Genomic DNA, 26760 nt, shown 5'->3' on the forward strand with positions numbered 1-26760 from the left:
ATAGTAACTTGGCTGTGGAGAAGCCTAGCAGACACCCCTTTAATCAAGTGATCAAAGTGAACGTTGTTGGTATAGGACAGGTTGAAATCACGTGCCTCCTGATAGGATGCACTGGGCAGAACACAACATCACTTCTGTGACATTCCTGCCCAAAGTGTGTGATCTGAGCTTAATCATGAAAATACACCAGATAAGCCCAAATTGAGAGACAGCCTTCAAAATTAAGTATCAGGGTCACGAAAGTCACGGAAAGTTGACTAACTGTTCTAAACTGAAAGAGACCAAAAAGACTTGAGAACGAGATCCAAGGCTTGATTCTGATCTAGATCCTCTTGCTATGGAGGACATGATAGGAACACACAGTGAATCTCAGGAATGGGGTCTGCGGGTTGGATGGTGGCAGCGTGACCGTGCAAGCATCCTGAGTGTGGCAGGTGCTTTGGAAAAGGGCAGCGTACTTGAATCTGCACAGATCACCAGGGGTTCTTCTTAAGATGCAGACTCATTGAGCCTGGGTGGGGCCTGAGGCTCATGGAACCTATCCAACCAGCTCCAGCTGTGCCCTTTCTGCTGGCCCAGGGACGATACTTGGAGTAACGCGGCTCTAGTGAACCTATGAAGAGTACTTTCTATTTGCCTTCCAAACACCCGCCTCCCCCTTCTTTTGATTCTAAACTCTAATTTTCCTTTGAGAACATTCTCTGCTGCCCTCTGTGCACCTGTTTTGAGTCAGATAGTCCCCAACACTCAGGCATGAAGTGTGCAACCTGGGCCTCTGCCATCCCATCCTCTGGCCACTGTGAAAGGTTCAAGGCTGGCCCTGAAACCCAGGCAGGGTCAGTGTATTCATCTGCTCTCACACTGCTATGAAGAAATACCCAAGACTGGGTAATTTATAAAGAAAAGAGGTTTAATTGACTCACAGTTCAGCATGGCTGGGGCGGTCTCAGGAAACTTAACAGTCATGGTGGGAGGCACCTCCTCACAGGGTAGCAGGAGAGAGAATGAGAGCTGAGCGAAGAGGGAAGCCCCTTATAAAACCATCAGATCTCGGCCGAACTCACTCTCAGGAGAACAGCATTGGAGAAATCACCCCTGTGATTCAATTATCTCCATCTGGTCCCGCCCTTGACACGTGGGGATTATTACAATTCAAGGTGAGATTTGGGTGAGGACGCAGAGCCAAACCATACCAGTCAGTGAAATGTAACTCTAACAAGCCTGGCTGAGTTAACACAGCCTCTGCAGACCCCATTTATCTTCTGGAGCCTTCCTGAACTCCTAAGCCTTACAGCAGCTCAGGCCTTGCCTTCTGCCCTCTAACTCCAAAGGCTTCCAAGGCTTTTCTGACCCCCACGTGACTCCACCACAAAGTATCCATGTGCCCTTAGGAAAATGAATTTTTGCTTCAGTTTTCACACCTATAAAATGGGATACCACTTACCTCAAAGGATTGCCCACCTAAAGTGTTTTTGCACAGGACCTGCCACAGAGTAGATGCTCAATAAATTTTTAATTGTTCACGTTGGCTTTTGGAGCCCATGACCCCACACAAAAAGAAAGGATGGCATCTTGCTGGTACATCTTAGGTCACTTTCTGTATTGATGGTGGCTCACCACGGAGTGTGGGGCCCCTGGAAGATGAAGCCATATCTGCTAGCTACTGTTACTGTTCCCTCCAGGTTCCAACAATTCCTGCACAGTCTAGCTACTAGTTTGCTCCCATCCTATATCAAGTTGCCTATATAAATGCATATCAAAAGGAAATAAATTAGCAACGTTGTAGGTGCCACCGAGTGCAGGTTTTCTCACTCCCAGTCATCGCAGTCTCCTGCCAGTGAGCAGAAATCCCTTTCGACTGTCTTTATTCTACTGCCATCCTGTGGCTGGTCTGTGCCACTGCAGCACCGTGGGCCGGATGTAGCTGAGCATCTGTAGGGTCATTGTCTTCACGGTCCCCAGGAAGGGGGTCTTGAGGAGGGAGTGCAGTTGAAGGGTCTGCTCAGGTCCCTCACCAGCGGGCAGGCTCCTGGCGTGAATCACCAGTCTTGACTTGGCTTCTGTTTGATGAACCTTAAGGACACGTAGTACAAGACCATGAAGCCACCGCTGAGGCCAATGACGATGAGGTAGATGGTGTAGAGAGGGTACGAGTTCAGCTCCATGGCACTGAGGATCTGGAGACAGACATGCAGTGGGCTTACTAGAATGATGGGCAGCCAGACGTCCAATAATTTAGAACCCGAGGCCTCCCCGCTTACTTTATCTCCTGAGACCGCGGTGGTGAAGTTCCCGAGAGGCATTTTATAATTTCTTCCGCTGAACTGAATCTTCATCAGCCCTTCAAAACACCACCGCAGGAAGGACACTTTGGAAATCCACGCGGGCACTGGAAACAGAGAGCCTCGTTACTCACAGGTCTCCCTCATATTCTCATGGTTTCCCCATATTCGCATGGTCTCCCCCATACACAGTCTCCCCATATTCCCATGGTCTCCCATTTGCATGATCTCCCCATATTTCCACGGTCTCCCACATATTCAGTCTCCCCATATTCCCATGGTCTCCCCATATTTGCATGATCTCCCCATATTCCCATGATCTCCTTTATATTGACATGGTCTCCCCCATATTTAGAGTCTCCTCATATTCCCACGGTCTCCCCATATTCCCACAGTCTCCCCCATATTCACAGTTTCCTCATATTCTCACAGTCTCCCCATATTCCCATGGTCTCCTCATATTCCCATGGTCTCCCCATATTCCCATCATCTCCCCATATTCCCAGTCTCCCCCATATTCACACTATTTCCTCATATTCCCATGGTCTCCCTATATTCTCACAGTCTCCCCATATTCCCACTGTCTATATTGACATGGTCTCCTGCATAGTCACATGATCTCCCCATATTCCCACAGTCTCCCCATATTCCCATGGTCTCCCCATATTCACGTGATCTCCCCATATTCCCACAGCCTCCCACATATTCCCACAGTCTCCCCATATTCCCATGGTCTCCCTATATTCTTGCAGTCTCCCCATATTCTCACCGTCTCCCCATATTCCCACAGTCTCCTCATATTCTCACGGTCTCCCTGTATTCCCATGGTCTCCTTTATATTGACACAGTCTCCTGCATATTCACACAGTCTCCCCATGTTCCCATGGTCTCCCCACATTCCCACAGTCTCTCCCACCTGCACAAGGGCACATTCCACTCTCTGAGACAGGGCCGTGGTGGCTCTGGCCCAAGTTCTCTGATGAGCAAGGAGGGGAGAGAGGCCAAGGGGCAAAAGGGCAGAGGGGCTGCTGGGGACACAGACTGGGGCTGAGGGAGCTGAGAGGCCACGGGGTCACCCACACGTTTGATCCATAGCAATTCTCGAGAGGGATTTGATGAGGCACCCCTGCATGTGCTCAGCTTCATGGACCGTGCGGGCTGAGGAGACTCAGCGGCCCCACACCAGAGACGATGGAGCCTGTGCCCTGATCCTATGGAGGTGGCATGGTATGGTGAGGGGAAGGAGGCAGTGAGCCCTGCCTGGATGCGTCAGGAAAGCCCTGGCAGAAGCGAGACCCCGTGGAAGGCAGGGCATGACATTACCGGAGACAGCAGCTGGGCAGGCTCAGAGGTGAGAGGGTGGGGTGTGCTGGGGGCTCCAGAAACCTGGGGAGACTACAGGATTGAGCAGCCCTGGGAGGATTTGAACAAAGAGAGGCATGGGTTTGTACCTTGGAAAGCTCACTCTGCATGGCTGAGTTGAGAGGGATGTGGAGGGGCCCAGGTCACAGAGACCAGGCTATGGCAGTGGCCCAGGCTTAAACGATGGCAGCCAGGGATGGGGACACAGCCAAGCAGACATTTCAGAGAAACCCAAGGCAGAATCAACCTGGCTCACAGGTAGATGTGGAGAGGGAGGGAAAGAGTCAAGAGTGACTTCTGGGTATTGACTATGGGATAGAAGGAGGTGCATCTGGAATCTCTAATGAAATCGTTCCTTTGGCCTCCAGGACAGCGGGCAAAGGCCTCTGCTTCCAGAAGGGCCAGCCTTAAGTTGGACCCAAGTAACGAGTGTCCATCTCCGGATGAAAGCAGGCTTCACCCAGCTGCATGAGGCCTAACAAAGCTGGCCCAGGCCCGGGGTGCAGGCCTCACCTGTCCACAGGCTGCTCAAGTTTATCATGTAGCCCGCGGTGAGGTAGAAGGAGTTGTAGAGGGCGTTGCTGAGGAAGGAGGCCATGTGGAAGGTGGGGAGCAGGGCCGCGGTGGCCAGGGCCATAATCCTGCAACAGAAGACCACCAGCCACACCAGCAGGAAGTGCAGCAGGAAGGGCTGGAGGCCCGGCCTCAGGTTGGCCAGCCAGTAGGTGGGCATCCCGTAGATGATGATGTAGGCACAGTGCTCTGGAAGCTCGCCGAGGATCTGCAAAGAACAGCCCTTGCAAGGATGTGAAGCCAGCACCTTCACTGCCATTATAATAAACGTTTAAAAGTATCTGTGCCCTCCAGTGGCAACCTTCCCTCCTGGTGATGATGAGGCTGTGGCAGGAGGGTGTGCTGGGACCCGGCACGCTCAGTGCTGGCTTCCCCCTTGCAGATGCCAAGCGTTCCCTCTAGGGCAGTTCAGCCTGTTTCCCCCGGGGCAGCACTGGGCACCTGCTGTCCTAAGACCTGGTTTCAAGTCCCTACTCCCCCTGACCAGACAAGTAGCTGTGTGGCCTTGGAGAGCCGAGCAGCCTCTCCGAACCTCTGCTTCCTGGAAACGCCTGCCTGGCCGCTCGGGGCCACAGTGAGGCTCCGAAGAGGTAAAATACAAAGAGGATTTCTTTTTTTTAGACTCCTTCTGACCAGAAAACTATCATTCCTGGTCCACAATCCTGGTGTTTTGGTAAATGTTTAAAAGTTCAAGTCTCCGAAACTCCCCTAGAAAATGTGACATCTGGTGGCATCTGCGACTTCACATGACCCATAGCCCCATGGTTCAGAAAAGGCTTCCTGGTGGCAGTGTTTTCTCCACACTTACGCCCACCCTGGTGGGCGGGGGGCACTTGCTCTCAACCCTGCCCAGTCACCTTGGCAAAGAAATATGGACTAGTGGTGTACAGCCCGTCTTCCAGTTCATAGTAAAGCATTGCCCTCTCCGAGTAACCTAAAAAATAAGGGAAAGGAAAAGAGAATGAAAAAGTAGAATAAATCTACAGTGTTTCTGTTTTGGAGATTCTCTTAATACAATTCAAAGCAGTTATCATATTGCCCAAGTCTCTTAGGTTTTTTTAAAAAACAGGCACAGTAAAGCCATCCTAATTTAGATGTCTGATGAGGCTCTTCAGGTTTTGCAAGTCTGTAGCTCGTGTTCTGCTGTCAAATATAAATCCTGCTAGGATAGGAACAGCTAAGACTCGGTAATTTGCTTTCATTTGCATACTAACATTAACATGCAAACTTTAAAAACATTATTGTCTTGTATATCATAATCACGATGAAATCAAACCCAGAGCTCAGGGGAACACAGCTCAGAGGTGGCTGAGGTCCTGCGTGGCCACGCCAGTGGCCATACTCACATTTGGAGATGACATCCAGAATGACATTGAAAGGGATGAGAGCGCCGATCATGAACAAGAGGGCGGCTGTATCCATGAAGGAGAGCTGGATGTTCCCGTGGCCAAAATAGAGGAAACCGATGGTCAGCGACATCAGACAGGCCTCTGCCCCGTGGATGAGGAGGGTGGGCAGGTCTCGGAAGTCGTTGGAAATCTGACGACTTAAAAACCAAAAGGAAGAGATGCTCAGGCAACAACATACACCAGCCCTGTGACCTTGGGAATGTCACAGTCTCCGTACGCTTCGTTTTTCTCGTATGCAAAATGGGGATGGTAATGCCTGCCTCCTAGAGCTGCTCTGAGGATTAAATCAGAAAACTGATGGCAGCATCTGTCCCACTGTAGGTACTCAATAAATGGTTGTTACTTTTATCATAATGTATCAGCTTGGCAATGTTAAAGAAATGATCCCCAGGAAAAAATCAATTAGGTCTGTGAAGATGTACAGATAGCCTGGGCATGGTGGCTCACGCTTGTAATCCCAGCATTTTGGGAGGCTGAGGCAGGTGGATCACTTGAGGCCAGGAGATCAAGACCAGCCTGGCCAATGTGAAGAAACTCCATCTCTAAAACACACAAAAAATTAGTCGAGCATGGTGGCGCACACCTGTAATCCTACCTACTTGGGAGGCTGAGGCAGGAGAATCACTTGAACCTGGGAGGTGGAGGCTGCAGTGAGCCGAGATCACCCTAGTGCACTCTAGCCTGGGTGACAGAGATAGACTCTGTGTTTAAAAAAAAAAAAAGGTGTGTGCTCAATGATGTCTGCTGCCTCATTGCTTGTAGTAGTAAAAGCTGGAAGATAATCTGGCCATCAAGATGGACTTAACGGGTGGGTGATTATGGCTAGACTGACGGGAATGCCGAGGAAGACCCAATCAGACAAGAGGTAGAGGCGCTGCCCTCACTGAAAAGAAGCCAGCTACAAACCAGCATGCAGAGTATGATCCCACTACGTTTAAAAACACGTGTGTGCATGGAAACATCAGGAAAGACACACGCCACACAGTGCCGTCTGGTTTTCTTTGAGGGCTGGTGTGACTGGGACTTCCCTTTTTACTAGAGATTCTCTCCTATTGTCTACATTTTTCTCAATGACCCTATGCTATTTATACGATCTTCCAGCTGGTGAGGTTATCTTAATTTTGTTTAAAGAATAAAAGCAATAGGGGTGTTCTGTGTCCCTTGAAGATTAGTGCTGGTCCCAACAATGCTGTTTTCTTTTTTTTGAGATGGGGTCTTGCTCTGCTGCCCAGGCTGGAGTGAAGGTGCAATCACGGCTCAGTGCAGCCTCCACCTCCAGGAATCAAGCAATCCTCCCACCTCAGCCTACCAGGTAGGCCCACGCCACCATAACTGGCTAATTTTTGTACTTTTTTGTAGAGACGGGCTTTCACCATGTTGCCAGGCTGGTCTCGAACTCCTGAACTTAAGTGATCCACCCGCCACAGCCTCCCAGAGTGCTGGGATTACAGGCATAAGCCACCACGCCCCGCTGGATGCTGTTTTTTCAAATAACTCTATCTCTCATTTTCTCCTTTAAATTCACTTAAATAGAAAAGGCTTAATGTGATATACAAAGACTTGGTGGGGGCGGGGGTCAGTAATAAAAAGACAGATAATTACCGGATCAGCGTGGTAAACTGCTGCACCGCCCCAGGCATCTTCGTAGGACTCGAGAGGCAGTTGGTGTCTAGTGGGGTCAGGCTGCTGGGAGGCAGAAGATGTGGCCAGGTCATGGGGGCAGCCACCTTCTGCAGGGAGCTCTCCTCTCAGAGCCGCCCGCCAGATTACCTTTCCACACAGGTGTCCTCATCAAGATCCTTCGTCTCTGCTTTCCACAGGAAGTCATCTAAGTCACGCACTTTTTCTAGAAACAGGGCTGCAAGTGACTGAGCCTTCTCCCTGGTGGCCACTTCCTGCTCTCTGCTGCGCCTGTCAATGCCGGTCAGGTCCACTGCAAGCAGGGGATGTGGAGTCATGGGTGGCCTGTTCCCTGGCACCTGCTCCCAGGTGAGGAGCTTGGCGCACACCCAGCTCACAATGCTGATCACCCCTCGTGGGGCTCTGGGACATGCTCTCCACCTTCAGCCACGAAGCAAGGGGCAGAGCAGAGGGAGGCAGAGGGACCCCAAGGGCTGGGCCTTCACCCTGCCAGGCCTGACCACATCTGCAGAAGCCTCAGGGGAAGGGCAGTGGATCAAAAAATGGGCAACAGTAGAGGCCCCACCCAAGTCTTACTACCCAGGCTCATTTTGAGGATATCTTAGGACAGAGCAAGAGCCTTCAGAGCCAAGGGCCACATCACAGTCAGGCTCTGGCTCCAACTCTAGCTGTCCAGAAAGCTTTTGATGAGGACTCAGTGCCCCTCCATGGGGAGAAATTGGGCTGGTCAAGGGGAGGCTGAGTAGTTGGGTTCACAGTTAGTGAGAGTTCTATCCAGAGAGTGAGAGTTCTATCCAGATGGTGAGACTTCTATCCAGGTAGATAGTGACAGTTCTATACAGATAGATCGTGAGAGTTCTATACAGAGAGTGAGAATTCTATCCAGATGGTGAGAGTTCTATCCAGATAGATAGTGAGAGTTCTATCCAGATGGGGAAAATTCTATCCAGATAGTGAGAGTTCTATCCAGATGGTGAGAGTTCTATCCAGAGAGTGAGAGTTCTATCCAGATGGTGAGAGTTCTATCCAGATGGTGAGAATTCTATCCAGATGGTGAGAGTTCTATCCAGATGGTGAGAGTTCTATCCAGATGGTGAGAGTTCTATCCAGAGAGTGAGAGTTCTATCCAGATGGTGAGAGTTCTATCCAGATGGTGAGAGTTCTATCCAGAGAGTGAGAGTTCTATCCAGAGAGTGAGAGTTCTATCCAGATGGTGAGAGTTCTATCCAGAGAGTGAGAGTTCTCTCCAGATGGTGAGAGTTCTATCCAGAGAGTGAGAGTTCCATCCAGAGAGTGAGAGTTCTATCCAGATGGTGAGACTTCTATCCAGGTAGATAGTGACAGTTCTATACAGATAGATCGTGAGAGTTCTATACAGAGAGTGAGAATTCTATCCAGATGGTGAGAGTTCTATCCAGATAGATAGTGAGAGTTCTATCCAGATGGGGAAAATTCTATCCAGATAGTGAGAGTTCTATCCAGATGGTGAGAGTTCTATCCAGAGAGTGAGAGTTCTATCCAGATGGTGAGAGTTCTATCCAGAGAGTGAGAGTTCTATCCAGATGGTGAGAGTTCTATCCAGATGGTGAGAGTTCTATCCAGAGAGTGAGAGTTCTATCCAGATGGTGAGAGTTCTATCCAGATGGTGAGAGTTCTATCCAGAGAGTGAGAGTTCTATCCAGATGGTGAGAGTTCTATCCAGAGGGTGAGAGTTCTATCCAGATGGTGAGAGTTCTATCCAGAGAGTGAGAGTTCTATCCAAATGGTGAGAGTTCTATCCAGAGAGTGAGAGTTCTATCCAGAGAGTGAGAGTTCTATCCAGATGGTGAGAGTTCTATCCAAATGGTGAGAGTTCTATCCAGAGAGTGAGAGTTCTATCCAGAGGGTGAGAGTTCTATCCAGATGGTGAGAGTTCTATCCAGAGAGTGAGAGTTCTATCCAGATGGTGAGAGTTCTATCCAGAGAGTGAGAGTTCTATCCAGGTAGATAGTGACAGTTCTATACAGATAGATCGTGAGAGTTCTATACAGAGAGTGAGAATTCTATCCAGATGGTGAGAGTTCTATCCAGATAGATAGTGAGAGTTCTATCCAGATGGGGAAAATTCTATCCAGATAGTGAGAGTTCTATCCAGATGGTGAGAGTTCTATCCAGATGGTGAGAGTTCTATCCAGAGAGTGAGAATTATATCCAGAGAGTGAGAGTTCAAGCCAGATGGTGAGAGTTCTATCCAGAGAGTGAGAATTATATCCAGAGAGTGAGAGTTCAAGCCAGATGGTGAGAGTTCTATTTAGATAGATACTGAGAGTTCTATACAGATAGATAATGAGAGTTCTATCCAGACAGAGAGTGAGAGTTCTATCCAGATGGTGAAAGTTCTATCCAGTTAGTAAGAGTTCTATCCAGAGAGAGTTCTATCCAGATAATGAGAGTTCTATCCATATGGTGAGAGTTCTATCCAGATAGTGAGAGTTCTCGCTCTCACTGAAAATTAACAACTTGGCCTCCCAGGCAGCCTGCCCAAAGCAGGAGGATGTCTGGCTGGAGGGTTCCAGGGACTGGCCAACTTCAGGTAGATTTCTCACTGCCCCCTTTGTTGGCTGCTCTGCCCCAGGAGGGAGACAGCACACTCGGCTGGAGACCCAATCTGATCAGCCCTGCCTCCTAAATCCAAGGGATGCTAACCTGTGGGGAGCACCAGGCAGCCCCACACCACAGCCATCCTCTTGCAGTGCCTCTGCCTTCTATCTCCAAGGCCCTGGCAATGCCACAAAAGGCAAACTGAGCCCAGCCACAGCCAGGATCTCCCTATACCCAGCTCAGTCTAGACCCATGCATGCCTGCCCACCCTCCCTCCATTCCTTTCCCAGAGCCTTGGCTTGGCTAGAGGTGACCTACTCCTCTCTCTCCCCCTTCCTCCCATATCCTCTTTTTTTTTTTTTTTTTTTTTTTTTGAGATGGAGTCTCACTCTATCGCCCAGGCTGGGGTGCAGTGGCGCGATCTCAGCTCACTGCAACCTCCACCTCTCAGGTTCAAGCAATTCTCATGCCTCAGCCTCCCAAGTAGCTGGTACTATAGGCATGAGCCACTGTACCCAGTTAATTTTTATATTTTTAGTACAGACGGGGTTTCGCCATGTTGACCAGGCTGGTCTCAAACTCCTGACCTCAGGTGATCTGCCTGCCTCAGCCTCTCAAAGTGCTGGGATTACAGGCGTAAGCCACCGCGCCTGGCCCTTCCTCCCCTTTTCATAACACATCTCAAGACAAGATAATGTCTAGGTGAGGTCTTATAAACCATGATGTGGCCCCCCAGTGTGCAGCACTGTGGCTCAAAACATCAGATTTTTGGGCACCCCAGGCCCCGTGTAGCTCTTGCATCCCAGGTTGGTGAGGGGTTCCTGCCCCAGGGCTTGTAGGCCAGAGCCCCCTCCAATAACAATATAAAATGTAAAAAAGAGTTTTCAGGTCTGCTGTGGACACTTGACTTCTGGTAACCCCTCTCCAGGGTTACTTAAAATTATTCCCTGGTGGCCAGGTTGGCAGGTGCCCTTTGGCCCCTATTCTGGGGATAGCTGGCCTGAGAATGACACATCGTCAGGAAGCCAGGCTGCCACCTGAGCATAGGGAGGGAGGTGACCTTTCTGTGAGTTTGTGCAGAACTTGAGTACATAGGGTGAGGGGCGGCCTGTCCTCCTGGGGTAAGGATGGTGGAGAACTTGGAACACTAGGAGGAGGGTGTGGGCAGCTGGATGAGGAGTCAGGGCCAGGGCTGGGCACCAGTCCCAGTTCTGTGCCTTACAGCTGTGCTGGAGCAGGTGTTTAGCTCTGCAGGCGCCAGGCTTCTCATCTGTAAAGATGGAGATGGCCTTGGCCTGGCAGGGGTTTGAGAGTCAAACAGGAGACCCTCTGGGCCTGGCATGTTTGGGCCCCCTGTTTGCCTTCAAGATGATCACTGTTGTCCTGTTTACTGGTGGGGTCTTTGCTACAGCTTGCCAGCCTGGGTGGAAGCTGGGGGCTCAGGTGACCTACAGGACAAGCCATGACAGCTGCCTCCCCGGGACCTGGTACAACAATGCCGCCTGTCCAGCAGCCAATCCCTTCCTCAGCACTCAGGATTTCAGGCCAGGTACCTGGGAAGGCAACTGTCCCCTGCAGAATGAAGGCAGTGGCTCACGCTCCCCGAGTGTAATATGCTGAGGGTTCAGGAGCCAAGCAAAGGGCAAGTCTGGGGCTGCCAGAGCAATTTTCATATCTAGAGATTCTCTGGCCAAGGCCACCACCCTGGGCCCCTCTCTGCCACCCTGCACCTTCAGGCTCCCTGCCACTGTTTGAACACCAGGACATGTTTTAAGATCTGGTGACTTCTTGACCTTAAAGGTTGTTTCCCTACCGAGTCTGAATAAAGACTCTGATCTTTATTGATCCCCACCCTCTTGGATTCCATGCCCCCCCATCTTTGGAGCTTGCAAGTTTCTAATCTATCATGCACAGAAGGGTGGCTATTTGTCAGAAGCTTCTATTTCCAGGCCCTCATATCCAGCATTTGATAGCTGGTAAACCACCCCCTGTTCTTCTCCATCCTTGCTCCTCCTCTCCTGAAGCCTCTGGGAGTTTCTCCCCTGAATCTTTTCAGCAAGCTTGGGCAGGGTTTAAGCATCCGGGAGGCCCCATGTGCCAGGGCCCTGGCTGCTGGCCTTGGGGACTCACCATAGAAGTCAGCGGGGTTGCTGTAGCGAGGACAGGGGTAGCCAATGGCTGTGAAATACTGGACCATGTGCTGGGCCGCCCCTAAGTAGATGGGGGTACCAGACGTCATCAGAAGGACCAGATCAAACAGCCTGAAGATGTCAGAGCGAGGCTGGTGGAGGGAGATGAGCACCAGCCGGTTGCCTTTGGCCAGTCTGGACAATGTCTTCACCAGGTTGTGTGCCGTGAAGCTGTCGAGCCCAGAGGTGGGTTCGTCGAGAATGAGGATGCCTTCCCAACACAGCGAGGAGCCTGGTGAGTCGGTGGGGCTCTGGCCAGACCAAGCCAAGCCTGAGGGGACCACACAGGTCCCTCTGCCCCCATCTGCCCCCTAGGCCCTCACCTGGGTTCCACAGGAGCTGCACCCCAATGCTGACTCTCCTGCGCTCGCCCCCCGACACCCCTCGCACATACGTGTTGCCCACGCGGGTGTCGGCGCACTGCCGAAGCCGCAGCTCCGCGATCACATCCTCCACCTGTGGGCCAGAAGGAGCTTTGAGACCACCCCAGGCGCCTCCTTCAGGGCTGGACACATTGTGACCCCAAGGATAAAGGCAACTGCTCCTCTGGCTGGGTTTGAAAGTGAAGGGAGACAGCTCCCGCACTTGAGTTCCAAGCTGCAACATTGGTTCCCCCTATTCTTTCCACAGGTCCCGAGCAGCCTCGACATACCGGGCATGGTGCTCTGTGCTAGGAACATGGCTGTGTACTGGGGACCATGGCTGTCTACCCACATGGAGGCCCAGAAAACACACAAACAAATACACTCATCCTACATCTTAAAAAGTGCAATGAAGGGAACCAATGGACTGAGCTAGCTTCTGGCAAGCTGTGGGGTTTGAAAGGAGGGTGCAGGGCAGGCTGCAGCCCAGGGCGGGTGGACCGCAAGCTGAGTTGTTCAAACTCAACCTGTGGCTGGGTCCTGAGGCAGGGCAGCAGGGGAAGAGGGGGTCATGGACACTGTGGCTTCTTGGACCCTGGGGGTCACCACTGGGGCCAGTTACCCTTTTGTCACGCTGGGCCTGGGAGAAGGTTCTGGGCAGCCGCATCTGGGCAATGAAGGCCAGGGTCTCTCGCACAGTCAGGTTGGGGAGCAGCTGGTCGTGCTGGCGCACGTGGGCCACGCACTTCCTCACTAGCTGAGGCGAGCTGGGCTGCCCGTTGATCCAGATCTGGCCTGACTTGATCTTGCCACCGTGACCTCGGCTGGTGATCACGTCCAGCAACGAGGCTCTCCCACAACCTGCAAAGCCACCAGAGACATCCCTGAGAGCAGAGCTTCTGTGGGGGCCAGCCTGGCAGCCACTGCTCCCCACACACTCTCCAGGACCCTGGACTACTCTGTCCGTGCAGATGTGACCAGCCCCTAGAGAGGCAGCATAGTCCCTGGACCTAGCTGGGGTGGGCCCAGGACATGGAGCTCCAAGCCTTCTGTCTGCAGCCAATGTGAGCACCCCGTGGGGCTGTGAGGCCTGATGGTGCTGGGGGTTCAGGCCAGGCCAGCCAGTGGTGGCCTGACAGGAGAAGGCTAGAGTCCTAGATGCCACAGGGCCAGGTGGTGCCTGGAGCATTTGTCCCCTCCTGCCACCAACCAAGGCCCTTTCTCCCCAAGCAAGGCTAGTGTTAACGTAACTATTTTTGGCTGGCAAACATGCCAGCAATCTCTCATCATTCAATGTCGGTTGGCTCAGAAGCTGGTTTTGTGAGGACTAATTTGGAGCATTTATAGAGTGTCTTTTAAAAATGCAAAACCAAATCTATTTTGAGAAATAATGGAGGAAAATATAGAGAAATAATAGAAGTAGAAACGATTTTAAAACTACAGCACAGTGTACACATATGTTCTGACTGTATCCATACCCATCTCTCTCTTCTTTCCATCAGTGGTACTTTTTTTTTTTTTTTTTTTTTTTGAGACAGAGTCCCACTGTGTTGCCCAGGCTGAAGTGCAATGGCGTGATCTCAGTTCATTGCAATCTCTGCCTCCCAAGTTCAAGCAATTCTCCCTGCCTCAGCCTCCTGAGTAGCTGGGATTTCAGGCGTCTGCCACCATGCCTGGCTAATTTTTGTATTTTTAGTAGAGATGGGGTTTCACCATGTTGGTCAGGCTGGTCTTGAACTCCTGACCTCAAGTGATCCACCAGCCTTGGCCTCTCAAAGTGCATCAGTGGTATTATTAATTCTCTTTTTTTATAAAAAGATTCACCTAACTGAGGGTGGAGGATGGGAGGAGGGAGAAGAGCAGGAAAAATCTCTTGGATACTAAGCTTAGTACCTGGGTGATTAAGTAATCTGTACAACAAAACCCCATTATACTAGTTTACCTATATAACAAACCTACTTGTGTACCCCCAAACCTAAAATAACGGTTAAAAAAAGATTCATTGCACTCGAGTTAACACCACCCTCTTCCGAATGATGTACTAATTATTATTGATTTGAGAAAGTCAGCATCAGATTGGATCTAGTTTCCAAAGGCTTTCGATGAGGCTCTTTCTGTGACAGCTGTTTAAGATGTGAGTGCGGATTGGGCTCAGGCTCAGAACATCTTCCTACCGTGGAGCTAGGAATGAGCTCTTTCCACTCACCCAGATGGAGTGTTTTCTGCTTGTTTGCGTGTTTGTTTTGGAGACGGGGGCTCACTCTGTGGCCCAGACTGGAGTGCGGTGGCATGATCTCAGCTCACCGCAGCCTCTGCCATGCCAGTTCAAGACATTCCCCTGCCTCAGCCTCCCGAGTAACTGGGAATACAGGCTCCTGCCACCACACCCGGCTAATTTTTGTGTTTTTAGCAGAGACAGGGTTTCACCATGTTGGCCAGGCTGGTCTCCAACGTTGGCCTCAGGTGATCTGCCTGCCTTGGCCTCCCAAAGTTCTGGGATTACAGACGTGAGCCACCGTGCCCGGCCCCAGACGGAGTTTTGATTTCCTTACTGGAGAGCAAGTTTTCCAAGTTGTGTTCAAACAGACTTGTCACATGTTGAGCCAATACATATGTGACAAGTCCTTCCTGCCACACACTATGTGCTTCTTGCAGGAAGCCCCAGAGCACCCAGTGCAAACCTCAAAAACCAAGAAGCTTCCCCACATGATCTCTCTGGTTACTGTGCAGAGGATCTCAGGGTAGAAGGGGCCTGTGCGCTACCTCTGGGTGTACCTCATTTAAGATCCCTGAGAACATAAGTGGAGCAAAATAGCCAGGAGAGAAACCTGGGAGAGAAGCTTCAGAGCCAGGCTCCAGGGGCACCGAGGACTTCACCAACATTCACAGGGACCACGGATTCCCACTCAGAAAGCAGGAAGTCCACGTTTTCTGAGCAAAACTTTGTGAGAGCAGTGGGGAGCCTTTCCAATGGAGGATGCCTGTGGTATCTGGGGAGACTCTTTATATGGTATGGCTCACCCAAATCTCATCCAAATTGTAATCCCCGCTTGTCGAGGGAGGGACCTGGTGGGAGGTGATTGGATCATGAAGGCAGATTTCCCCCATGCTGTTCTCATGATAGTGAGTGAATTCTTATGAGATCTGATGTTTTAAAAGTGTTTGGCCGTTCCTCCCCTCACTCTCCTCTCCTGCCACCATGTAAAATGTGCCTTGCTTCCCCTTTGCCTTCCACCGTGATTGTAAGTTTCCTGAGGCCTCCCCAGTCATGAGGAACTGTGAGTCAATTAGACCTGTTTTCTTTATAAGTTACCCAGTCTCAGGTAGTCCTTTAGAGCAGAGTGAAAACGGACTAACACACCCTGCATGAACTAAGACAAAACACCCACTGGCATTCAAGACCCTTATTGAATGGCTGGAATCTCCGAATCAGTAAACTCATCAATTGGAAACCACTTTTGGCATTGCTGAATCGATAAAAGAAACTAAAATGCCTAGGGCTGTTTTCTTTTATTTTCTTTTTTTCTTTTTTGAGATAGTATTTTGCTCTTGCTGCCCAGGCTGGAATGCAATGGCACAATCTCAGCTCACTGCAACCTCTACCTCCCAGGTTTAAGCAATTCTCCCACCTCAGCCTCCCGAGTAGCTGGGATTACAGGCATGTGCCACTACACCCAGCTAATTTTTTTTTTTTTCCAGTAGAGACAGGGTTTTACCATATTGGCCAGGCTGGTCTCAAACTCCTGACCTCAGGTGATCCACCTGCCTCAGCCTCCCAAAGTGCTGGGATTACAGGCATAAGCCACCATGCCCAGCCAGGCTGTTTTCTTTATATTTAAAAAATTATGGCCAGCGTTCTTTTGTGTGTGTGTTGGGCAGGTGGAGGAGGGGATGGCAGTAAAAGTCACAGGAAGTGTAGTTGATGAACCTTTCTAATAAATCATTTTAATAATTTCAGTTGCTCAGTTAAACTAAATTTGGCCTGAGACTGCCTGCATACTTTGAGTTCCCACAGAGCAAACTGCAAGCAAACTTAATATGTAAACAAACTGCAACTTATCTTAGCAGTATATTCCCTTAAGACAGAGATTGGCTGAGACAAGTTGCTGAGTCTCAGCCAATCATGGCAGCCAAGCATCAGCCAATCACAATCACCGCCTCAACCTACCAACTGATGAGATCCTGTCCATATCCAACACCTGATCACATCACCCTCCAATAAATAAGGTGAACACCCAACTGTAACCAATCAGCTATTTCTGTAGAGCACTTGCTTTTTCTGTCTACAAATATCACCTGACCAAATTGCTTGAGGGAGCTCTCTGAACTGGTCCTGTTTTTGAGTGCTGCCAGATTCATTAATCACTATTTGCTCAAATAACTCTACTGTTTATTTGTCTAAAGTTTTTGTTGTTGTTTTGTTTTGTTTTCTGTTTTACACAGGCAAGTAAACCTGAAGTCAAACAACACTGAATCTGTAGTTAAACAACCAGGAGCTGCTGGATGCAGTGGCTCACGCCTGTAATCCCAGCACTTTGGGAGGCCAAGGCAAGCGGATCACCTGAGGCCAGGAGTTGGCGATCAGCCTGGCCACCATGGCGAAACCACATCTCTACAAAAAATACAAAAGTAATTAGCCAGGCATAGTGGCACCCACCTGTAATCCCAGCTACTCAGGAGGCTGAGACATGAGAATCATTTGAACCCAGGAGGCAGGGGTTGCAGTGAGCTGAGATCACATACTGCACTCCAGCCTAGGTGATAAAGCGAGACTCTCAGAAAAACAAAACAAAACAAAACCAATTAAAAAACAAAAACGAAAAACCAGAAGACTATTCAATGTAATTTATTCATTCCTTTCTAAGACATGAGATCTTGCTGTATTGCCCAGGCTGGAATGCAGTGACACAATCATAGCTCACTTCAGTTTTGAACTCTTGGCTCAAGCACTCCTCCTGAGTAGCTGGGATTACAGGGGCATGGCACGCTGCCCAGCTAATTTTTTAAATTAAAAAAAAATTATTTTATTGAGGGAGTCTCCTCCCTATGTTGCTCAGGCTAGTCTTGAACTCCTGGCCTCAAGCAGTCCTCCTGCCTCAACCTCCAAATATTCAATACAATTATTGCTCTGCTTTTCTGAACTTTCCTCAACCACAAATTAGGGATACTGACAGCTAGAGGGTTGTATGTGCGAAGTATTAACCATGATATGACCCTAAGTAAAGACCCATGTGTCCCCTAGATGCTGGATTCAGGAAGAGAAAGTAGATACAACAAGAAACACTACTAGATGTTATAAATAAAAATACAATAGTAGGCCCATGAGGGATCCTCTTTTTTCTTTTTCTTTTCCTTTTTTTTTTGAGACGGAGTCTCACTCTGTTGCCCAGGCTGGAGTGCAGTGGCACAATCTCAGCTCACTGTAAGCTCTGCCTCCCGGGTTCACGCCATTCTCCTGCCTCCGCCTCCTGAGTGGCTGGGACTACAGGCGCCTGTCACCATGCCCGGCCAATTTTTTGTATTTTTTAGTAGAGATGGAGTTTTACCATGTTAGCCAGGATGGTCTCGATCTCCTGACCTCGTGATCCACCCGCCTCGGCCTCCCAAAGTGCTGGGATTACAGGCGTGAACCACCGCGCCACATTTTTCTTATTTAGGTCAGGATTGCAGGGACAGGGACAAAGTGAGAGGAACTTCATGACTGTGATGCTGTTTCAGTTACAAAGTGCATTTATATATAAGATTTCATTTGATCTTTGGTTATACAGTAAACAGAACTTATCTACCAAATGGGTGTAAAAGTTTGGAGCAGATGTTTAAAAAAATTGAGTAATCTCTACCTCTGGAAATGATTAATTAAAAGATATAAAATTCTCTCTCTAACATTATGTAAGGGTGTCCCAGGGAGAAATGCGTTGATCCGAGAATCATGAAACCAAAGTTCTAGTTCTAGCTCTGCATTAAATATGTGTCCTTACGAGAATCCCTCAATTTCTCTGGATTTGAGGCTCCTCATCTGTCAAATGGAGGGAAGTGTGTGTGTGTGTGTGTGTGTGTGTGTGTGTGTGTGTGTGTGTGTGTGTGATCCCGCACAAGAGAATACTCTAGACACACTGAGGAGTAGGGAGTTTGAACACCTTCCTCTAAAAATGCTTCCAAAATGGTAGGGGAAAGAAAGGTGGAACATAATGAGAATGAACTCTGTTCCCCCAAGCCCCCTTTCAGCTCAGACATTCTCTCATTTTAAAACTGGCTGTGGAAATGACAATTTGAGGCACTCCAAGAACATGGCTCTTTGCAGACGAGTGAAGGTTGTGCTAAGTAAGACGCTGGAGAGGCTGAGAGGTGAGAGTGTGGCAGGGGCTTCTGGCCATAATCAGAATGTGATTGCGGAAGAACAACCTGAACCCATGCCCCTCGTGGCTGGAGGAGCCTGAAAAGAACATCACATGCTGAAGCTGTTTGCTGATCTTTCAGTCCAGGTGTCAGCCAAAGTCAGATGCTCTGGCCACAGCCCCGGGTGGACAAGAGGCACACTCATGACTCTTAACAACAGCACCTACCCACAAAAGCCAGCAAATGGAGGAGCCAGGATTTGAGCCGAGGTCTGTCTGACCCAGAACCTGTGCTCTCAACCATTCTGCTGTATTATTCTACTAGTCAGCAAAGAGCTCCACAATAAGCATCCATTTGTCCAAAGGACCATTCTGCATCCCAGGAGAGAAACCATTGCCCAGCGATTTGCCTTTCCGGTACCTGAGCTCCCTATGATGGCCAGCATCTGCCCACTTCTGACTTTGAAGCTTAGGTTTTGGATGCCCAGCTCACAAGAATTCCGGCGGCTGGCAGATGTCCAGGGCATCTTGAACTGAGCCAGGTGCTCAAACCAAGGGACCTGAGAAGCCAGGTCCACCTGTGGGGAGACATCAGAAGGTTCCTTAGAGAGCTGAATGGTTCAGAGGGCTTCAGCAACTTCTGTTTAGCATCGTCGTTCCTCAGGTGGCCCCTCTCTACAGAGGATGTGTCCTCACCTACACACAATAGGCCCCAACCCAGGTTTTACCAAACACGGAAGCGGGATCCATGCTGAGAACCTGTAGCTGCTGTTTCCAGGTCTGAAGATAAGAGGAATGAAAAGCATGTACAGGCCGGGCGTGGTGGCTCACGCCTGTAATCTCAGCGCTTTAGGAGGCTGAGGCAGGTGGATCACCTGAGGTCAGGAGTTCCAGACCAGCCTGGCCAACATGGTAAAACCCTGTCTCTACTAAAAATACAAAAATTAGCCAGGTGTGGTGGTGGGTGCCTGTAATCCCAGCTACTCGGGAGGTTGAGGCAGGAGAATCACTTGAATGTGGGAGGCAGAGATTGTAGTGAGCCAAGGTTGCGCCACTGCATCCCAGCCTGGGGCAACAGAGTGAGACTCTCAAAAAAAAAAAAAAAAAAAGGAAAAAAGAAAGGCATGTGCAATAGTGGTACAGAAATAAAAATAAAACATGAAGCAAAATGTCTTTACTAATAATTTATCAAATGTTTACTATGTGCAAGACATTGTGTTAATCACTTAACATCCATCACCTTATTCAATCCTCATTGCAAACCTATAACACAGACACGATCAGAATCCTTGTTTTACAGATGAGGCTCAGAGCAGTTAAGTAACTTGCTCAAGGTCACACAGCTGGTAAGTGGCAGAGCAGAGAAAGGCTCATTGGCTTGTCCCAACTCACACCCACAGGAAGCCAGACTCAGGCCTCTGAAGTTCACCATCCCAGGCCCCACCATGTTCCATCTGGGTCCTTGGGAAGGTGAGGGAATATGGATCCTTGAATCTGACCAGGGGGTTCCTGGGTGCCTCTGAAAGGTCAGTGGTTGTCTTTGCACTCTGGATGTTTTATAAGCTCCAGGGATAGTACATTTTACAAAAAAGAATATATATATATACACACACACACACACACATATATATATATATAAACTGATGAAATCTGAATAAAGTCTGTAGTTAATAGCATTGTACATTTTAATTTCTTAGTGTTCATAATTATACTATGGGTATGCAAGATGTTAACATTCGGGGAAGCTGGACAATGGGTATATGGAAACACTGTATTATTTTTGCAATTTTTTTCCAAAATCTAAAGTTATTTCAAAATATAGTTTAAAAAGAGTCCCAGAGACATTTTTCTATAGATTCACACATTTTGCTTTATGTTTATACAACAATTTCATTCTCTTTTCAAGCCTCTCAACCTCCAGCTCTGATATATGCCATTGATGACACCTATTGCACCTGACACGTGAGGCATGAATGTGGACTGGACTCTGTCCTTGCGGGTGGAGGGCCTGTAAGGTGGGCCCACCCTTTTATTCCACCTGGGGAATTTCCTGGCTGTCCCTGCCTGCTCCTCTCCCCTTGAACCCAGGCGTGCCTCTACCTGGTAGTTGAGGTCTCTGACCTCCAGAGTGTTGGGCTGACCACTGTAGGTGAAGTACAGGCTGTTGTCAGTTTCAGAGGAGAACAATCTATCCTGGAGGCCCTGTGGGAGACAGGACAGGTGAGGGGCTCCTTTGGAAGCCGCTGAGAACATAGGAGAAGACAAGGAGGAAACCGACAGGTGAGAGCAACTTCTTAGAGCCGACGTAGTTGAAATCTCAAATTGGCAAGAGATGGGATTGCACAGGTGGAGCCTTGGCGCTTTGGGAAAATAGGAGCGCTGACAAGGGCCCATCTCCTCTTCCCTTCAGAGAGAGCTTCAGGGCTTCTCCTGGGGCACCTGCCCCAGAGAACCTCAACCTCAGGCTGGTGGAGCCTGAAGCCAAGCGGCTTACGGTAAAGAGACCCAGACTCTGGACTGGAGAGAGTTCTATAAACAAACCTCTGTGCTCCGAGAAGATCTGACTGGAGCGGGCAGACCCTTTGCCTTTAACTTTCCCTGCAGCTGGCTTCATATCTCCTAATACCAAACAGACATGACACATGCAGCATATGAGAGGGAAGTAGCTGTCGAGAGTTAATGCCCAATACTCATGAAGACACCACCCTGAGAAAAGTCCTAACCAACTTCTTAGTCCTCACTAACATCTGGCATACGTCTCCTCACATCTGATTTTGATGAGGAGTTCGTGCAACGAAGCAACTGAAAATGCTGCTGGGAGCTTTGAGAGGTAGTGCCTCTCATCGTCATCATCATGTTGTTGTTATTGTTGAAGTGGTGGTATATTTGAATGTACATTTAAAAATCAGCATTTCATGGTGTCAGCTGATACCTTTGAAAGGTACTAACCATCTGCAGACCTGAATTCCTCCTATTCTGACAATTCTATCATTTAAATCATTGAGGCCCAAACAAAGAAGCAACTAGGAAGTCCCCCACCATTTCTTTTTCTTTGGATTGGGTCTTGCTGTATCACCCAGGATGGAGTGCAGTGACACGATCAGAGCTCACTGCATCCTCGACCTCTCAGGCTCAAGCAATCCTCCCACCTCAGCCTCCTAAGCAGCTGGGACTACCGGCGTGCGCCACCACACCCAGCTAATTTTTGTATTTTTCGTAGAGACAGGGTTTCCCCATGTTGGTCGCAAACTCCTGGGCTCAAGTGATCCACCCACCTCAGCCTCCCAAAGTGCTGTGATTACAGGCGTGAACCACCTCGCCTGACGCCCATTTTTTACTGCATTCAATTTTTCTTACATTTCTGTCAGGCAGGAACAAGTACATTTTCATTAACAAGTTCCCACAGACTTTCCTCCTCAAGCCACCATTCTCACACTATACATTCCTTCAATCAACCACGCATCCAGCAAACACTTATGGAGAGTCCAGAACACCCTTCGGGCTTGGAATTTGGGATGTGACAATGAAAAGGCCGTTGAAAAGCTTAGATTTTGGCAGGTGAGACAGGTGATTAGGATGGAGCGAGACAGATCGGGCAGAGAGGGAGGCTGGTGGGTTTATTTTCACTGTGTACGCAACGCACACACATGCTGTAGGTGAAAATAACAAGAGTATGCTTTACGTGAAAATAACAAATGCCATATAGCAGTGTTCTTATCAAAGTACCCCTGCAACGATGGGGGCCAGAAGTCCTTGGAAAGAACATTCCAGGTCAGTGGAGGCGGAGGGAAAGAAATTCGGTGACAGTATGCTGCAGGCGTGCTGTGGGGAACCCCCAGAGTTCTGGGACAGCGTGAAAAGCAGCAGACCAAAGTGACTTCCATTGCTTAATGTTTGAATTATCACCATAAAGACCCAAAATTATACAGAAAAAAATGGGAAAGAGAAACACCTAATTCAGGAGAGGGGTTATCTCTGGGGAGCAGGAAGAGATGAAAAGAGAAAGGGGACACAGTAGGAGTGCAGGATCAGGCTTCAAAGCTTTTGGTAATTGGTGGCGTGTACATGAGGGTTCTTTAAGCTGATTTGTGTATAATATTTCACAATATGTTGTCAAATTGAGAGAGCAAGCCAGTGAGTAGAACTCCAGAGTTCCGTTCCCACCTCAACCCCAGCTGCCAAAGCCCCAAAGCAGGAGGGAGGTTGGGGGAGAGGAGGTAAGAAGGTCTGTGACCCAAGCTCCTGGGGAGATTGAAAACAGCTCAGACTGATGCTGGACTCCTGGCAGATCAGCGCTTTGGTCTTGCCCCTCACTCGCCCTCTGCACCGTCACTGTACACATTGCTTCGTTGTCCCATTTTTGTTTGTTGTTGAATCATCAAAAAATCTTAGCCATTGCCAGCTGTGTGCGGTGGCTCATGCCTGTAATCCCAGCGCTTTGGGAGGCTGAGGCGGGCAGATCACCTGAGGCCAGGAGTTCAAGACCAGCCTGGCCAACACAGTGAAACCCTGTGTCTGCTAAAAATAAAAAAAAAAAAATTAGCCAGGCATGGTGAAGCACCCCTATAGTCCCAGCTACCCTACTCGAGAGGCTGAGGCAGGAGAATCGCTTGAACTGGGCAGCTGGAGGTGCAGGGAGCTGAGATCATGCCTCTGCACTCCAGCCTGGGCCACAGCGTGAGACTTTGTCAAAAAAAAAAAACAAAACAAAAACAAAAATCTTATCCATTGCTAAGAGACTCATGTGGGTTAATATGCATCTTGCTGTTGTTTTTAAAACAAATATCTGCAGGAGGGATATTAGACAATATAAATGAGCTGAGAAATTACTTCTGCTGGCCCAAACACCCCCAGGTCGGATTTAGGCATGGAGGAGGGGCTGAGGAAGGAAGGTCAGACATTTGGAGTCTGGAGCGATGTGTGGAGGTGACCTGCAGCCCAACTGGGTTCCGCTGTGCGGTACTTTGAGAAGGGGAGGGAGCTGACAGAAAGACGAGGCAGAGCAGACACTGGATAAGAGGAAGGGGAAAGGTGCCTGGTTCCTTGTTCCAAGGCTCACCCCAAGCCCCTTCACTGTGGGCTGGGAAGGCAGGTATGGATCAGCCCGGACTCCAACCACCACTGAGGGATTGTGCCTTCCAGGAGGCATAGGCAGCTCGTCTTTCGGAGGAAGAAAATTAGTGCCTGGGTTGGGGACGACCTCTGTTCCATTTTAAAATATTTTCCTTGGCTCCCAGGAAAGATTTGTTAGACTCTTCCTGAGGTTTTGACAAACTCTCTGTATTTTTCAAATACTTAAATATCTATTCGGCTGACATCTTAATCAGTACACCTGTCAGAACATCACTTGAATTTCCGACAGGCGACACCCAAAAAAGCAAAAGCAGGTTTATTTGTAGGTAACCAGCTCTGCTCCTGCTGGGCTACATTGTAATTTCTCCCCGTATTAACTTCTGATCGAATTCCTGAGTCAGATGCCTAGGCAAGAAGGAAACTCACAGCGTACATGTTTCTAGTTCTGAGATGAGGAGCCTGTGCCTCGCGGGGAGTGATGTACTGACGCTCGCGGCTGGAGGGTTGGCGAGGGGACACGCAGGACTTGTTTTTGGCTGAAGGAATTTTATCGAAACATTCAGCCTAGGTCACACACAGCTCTGCCTGCTGCAGGGTCTCTCTTGTCCTTCTCTGTTGCTTCTCCTGCCCATGGCATGAAGAGTGCGTGGGTTAAGGGCACTTACCACTCCAGGTGCCTAAGCTGCCAGAATTCTCTGTGCAAATGGCCCCAAGTCCATCCCCAGGGTCTGTGCACTTCCTTCCTCCCCGGCCCAACCTCCTGAGGACCTTTAGGCCAGAGAGGTATATATGTCTGTGCAGGGCAGGGCTGCAATGCAGGTAGGCAGGAGGGTGACCACCCAGGGTGTTGAGGGCCCCATGGAGTGGGATGGAGCTGAGGGGGGGCAGAAAGGGGGACAGGTTGTGGCTTGGGCTAGAAGTGGTTCCCCCGTACCAGTGCATTCTACCCAAGATGCCTTAGAATTTCTCAGTTTACACCTGACCTTTCAGGTTGTGAGGAAGATATGTCGAGACAAGAGGATAGAAACTAGAGAACACACGCGGATGTTCCCACAAAAGCCGTCTGTCACCCTGTCTCACCCATCACTTCACTACTGAGACCAACCCGACAGCCACATGGGCGGAGGAGACACCAGTGGAGTCCCCAGCACGGGTGGGCACGTTTCTATGATGGAGTCTCATTGGGAAAAAGCAAAACTGGCCAGGAGCGCTGACTCATACCTGTAATCCCAGCACTTTGGGAGGCTGAGGAGTGTGGGTATCTTTGACTGTTCTTATAGCTTGACTGATGACTTTTATATATCTAGACATAGGAAATGTGACCCTCATTCTCTTGTTCCAAGCCCCACACGTGTTAGGGGCAGACCCTCGCTCAGCACCTGGAGTGACAGGATTGGACAGAAGGGAAGCAGAAATGGCAGGGCTGGAGTGCATTTCTGGTGCGGTCCTAGCATTTCTTTGCCTCTCAAGCTGTGGTGGCTGAATCGTCAGCCCTCCCAGGCAGAAAGTGTTCCCAAAGCCCTGCTGGCTTTCTATTCTATTCAGGCTTTAACCATTCCCCAAAGTGGTGGGCCCCACAGGGTATTCAGAGAGCAGAGCTGGTCAGATGTGGTGGTTGCAGAACCGACTAGAAATGGTGGGCTCCTTGGGTCTGGCCGAGTCAAGTCCTGGAAACTCAAGGCCAGTCCAGATGGTTTTCCCCATTGGGTGCGGAGTCCTCAGTCATGCTTATCTTTCTCTCCTCCCTCCTACCCACGACAGGCAAAGATGGAAAGGTGGGATGGGGTGAGGCGGTGGGAGTGGGGATCTGCTTCTTGCCTGTCTTCCAGTTTAGCCTCCTGCTTCAAATCCTGCCACACTCCAATTTCAGTCAAAAGCTATTTCTTGAGTAAACACTTCTCAGGTAAAATGAGGAAGGAAACGTACCTCCACCTCCTGCCACCTGGCTGCTTCTACTCCTTCCAGCTTTCTCCCAGACTTTACGATTGCCTGCTAGAGCCACACATGCTGATGTTCCCACAAAAGCTGTCACCCTGTCTCACCCATCACTTACTACTGAGACCAACCTGACAGCCACATGGGCAGAGGAGACACCAGTGGAGTCCCCGGCATGTGTGGGCACATTTCTATGATGGAGTCTCATTGGGAAAAAGCAAAACTGGCCAGGTAAGCGGCTCATGCCTGTAATCCCAGCACTTTGGGAGGCTGCGGAGGGTGGGTAACCTGAGATCAGGAGTATGAGCCTGACCAACATGGTGAAACCCTGTCTCTACTAAAAAATACAAAATTTGCCAGGTGTGGTGGCAGGTGCCTGTAATCCCAGCTACTTGGCAGGCTGAGGCAGGAGAATCACTTGAACCCAGGAGGCAGAGCTTGCAGTGAGCCGAGATAGCGCCACTGCTCTCCAGCCTGGGCAACAGAGCAAGACTCTGTCTCAAAAAAAAAAGAAAAAAGAAAAAGTGAAATTGTCCCACATCACACAGAAGAACATGATTTCCCTAAAGGAGTGTTTCTTAGGGCAGAAAGTGACCTCAGAGGCCTCTGGGACCCTGAATCTGTTCCCCTCAGCCCTTTGCCATGTCCTCACACTGCTTGCTGTCCGGGTGGTGCTAAGACAGAAGGCTCCTGAGGGAAGAGAGAAAGGTTGGATTTCTCCTGCCCGCCCGCCGGGCCTGGGCTGACTCCCCATCGCTCACTCACCGAGGCATCCTGGGCAGCGGTCCCTTTCGGCAGCCCTCTCTCCTCTGCCACCTTCCCAGCCATGGGGCCCACAGGTCTGTGCCCCTGCGCTGCAGCTCTCTTAGACCCAGCTGCTGCCTGCCAGGGCCAGTGTCTTCACTCTGTTTCCTGGAGCCTCCTGCCCTGGGCCCGTCTCTCCCAGCATTCCTCTCTGGCAAGCCCACCTACAAACATGTGTGTGTTCTGCCCACTGTCAAGATAAGGACGCGCTGGCT

General features: G+C 49.7%; 1 protein-coding gene across 3 annotated transcripts; it reads right to left on the reverse strand.

The window, feature by feature from the left end:
• Positions 1-889: 889 nt before the first annotated feature.
• On the reverse strand, positions 890-26751 carry ABCG8 (ATP binding cassette subfamily G member 8). 3 transcript variants are annotated; one of them, XM_050752950.1, is made up of 13 exons: positions 26507-26750; positions 20834-20935; positions 19155-19311; positions 13021-13259; positions 12360-12492; positions 11978-12247; positions 7397-7559; positions 7229-7309; positions 5564-5763; positions 5075-5151; positions 4158-4425; positions 2262-2389; positions 890-2177 (listed from the first exon to the last, which is right to left on the reverse strand). In XM_050752950.1, the coding sequence occupies exons 1-13, from the start codon at positions 26567-26569 to the stop codon at positions 2040-2042; spliced, it is 2019 nt and encodes a 672-aa protein (XP_050608907.1). In that variant the 5' UTR covers positions 26570-26750; the 3' UTR covers positions 890-2039. The 3 variants fall into 3 exon arrangements, with proteins under 3 accessions (XP_050608907.1, XP_050608906.1, XP_050608908.1); XM_050752949.1 differs by having other exon boundaries at positions 7229-7312; XM_050752951.1 differs by lacking the exon at positions 20834-20935 and having other exon boundaries at positions 7229-7312; positions 26507-26751.
• Positions 26752-26760: the final 9 nt, after the last annotated feature.

Source organism: Macaca thibetana, chromosome 13 (genome assembly GCF_024542745.1).
Source record: "Macaca thibetana thibetana isolate TM-01 chromosome 13, ASM2454274v1, whole genome shotgun sequence".
Taxonomy (NCBI): Eukaryota; Metazoa; Chordata; class Mammalia; order Primates; family Cercopithecidae; genus Macaca; species Macaca thibetana.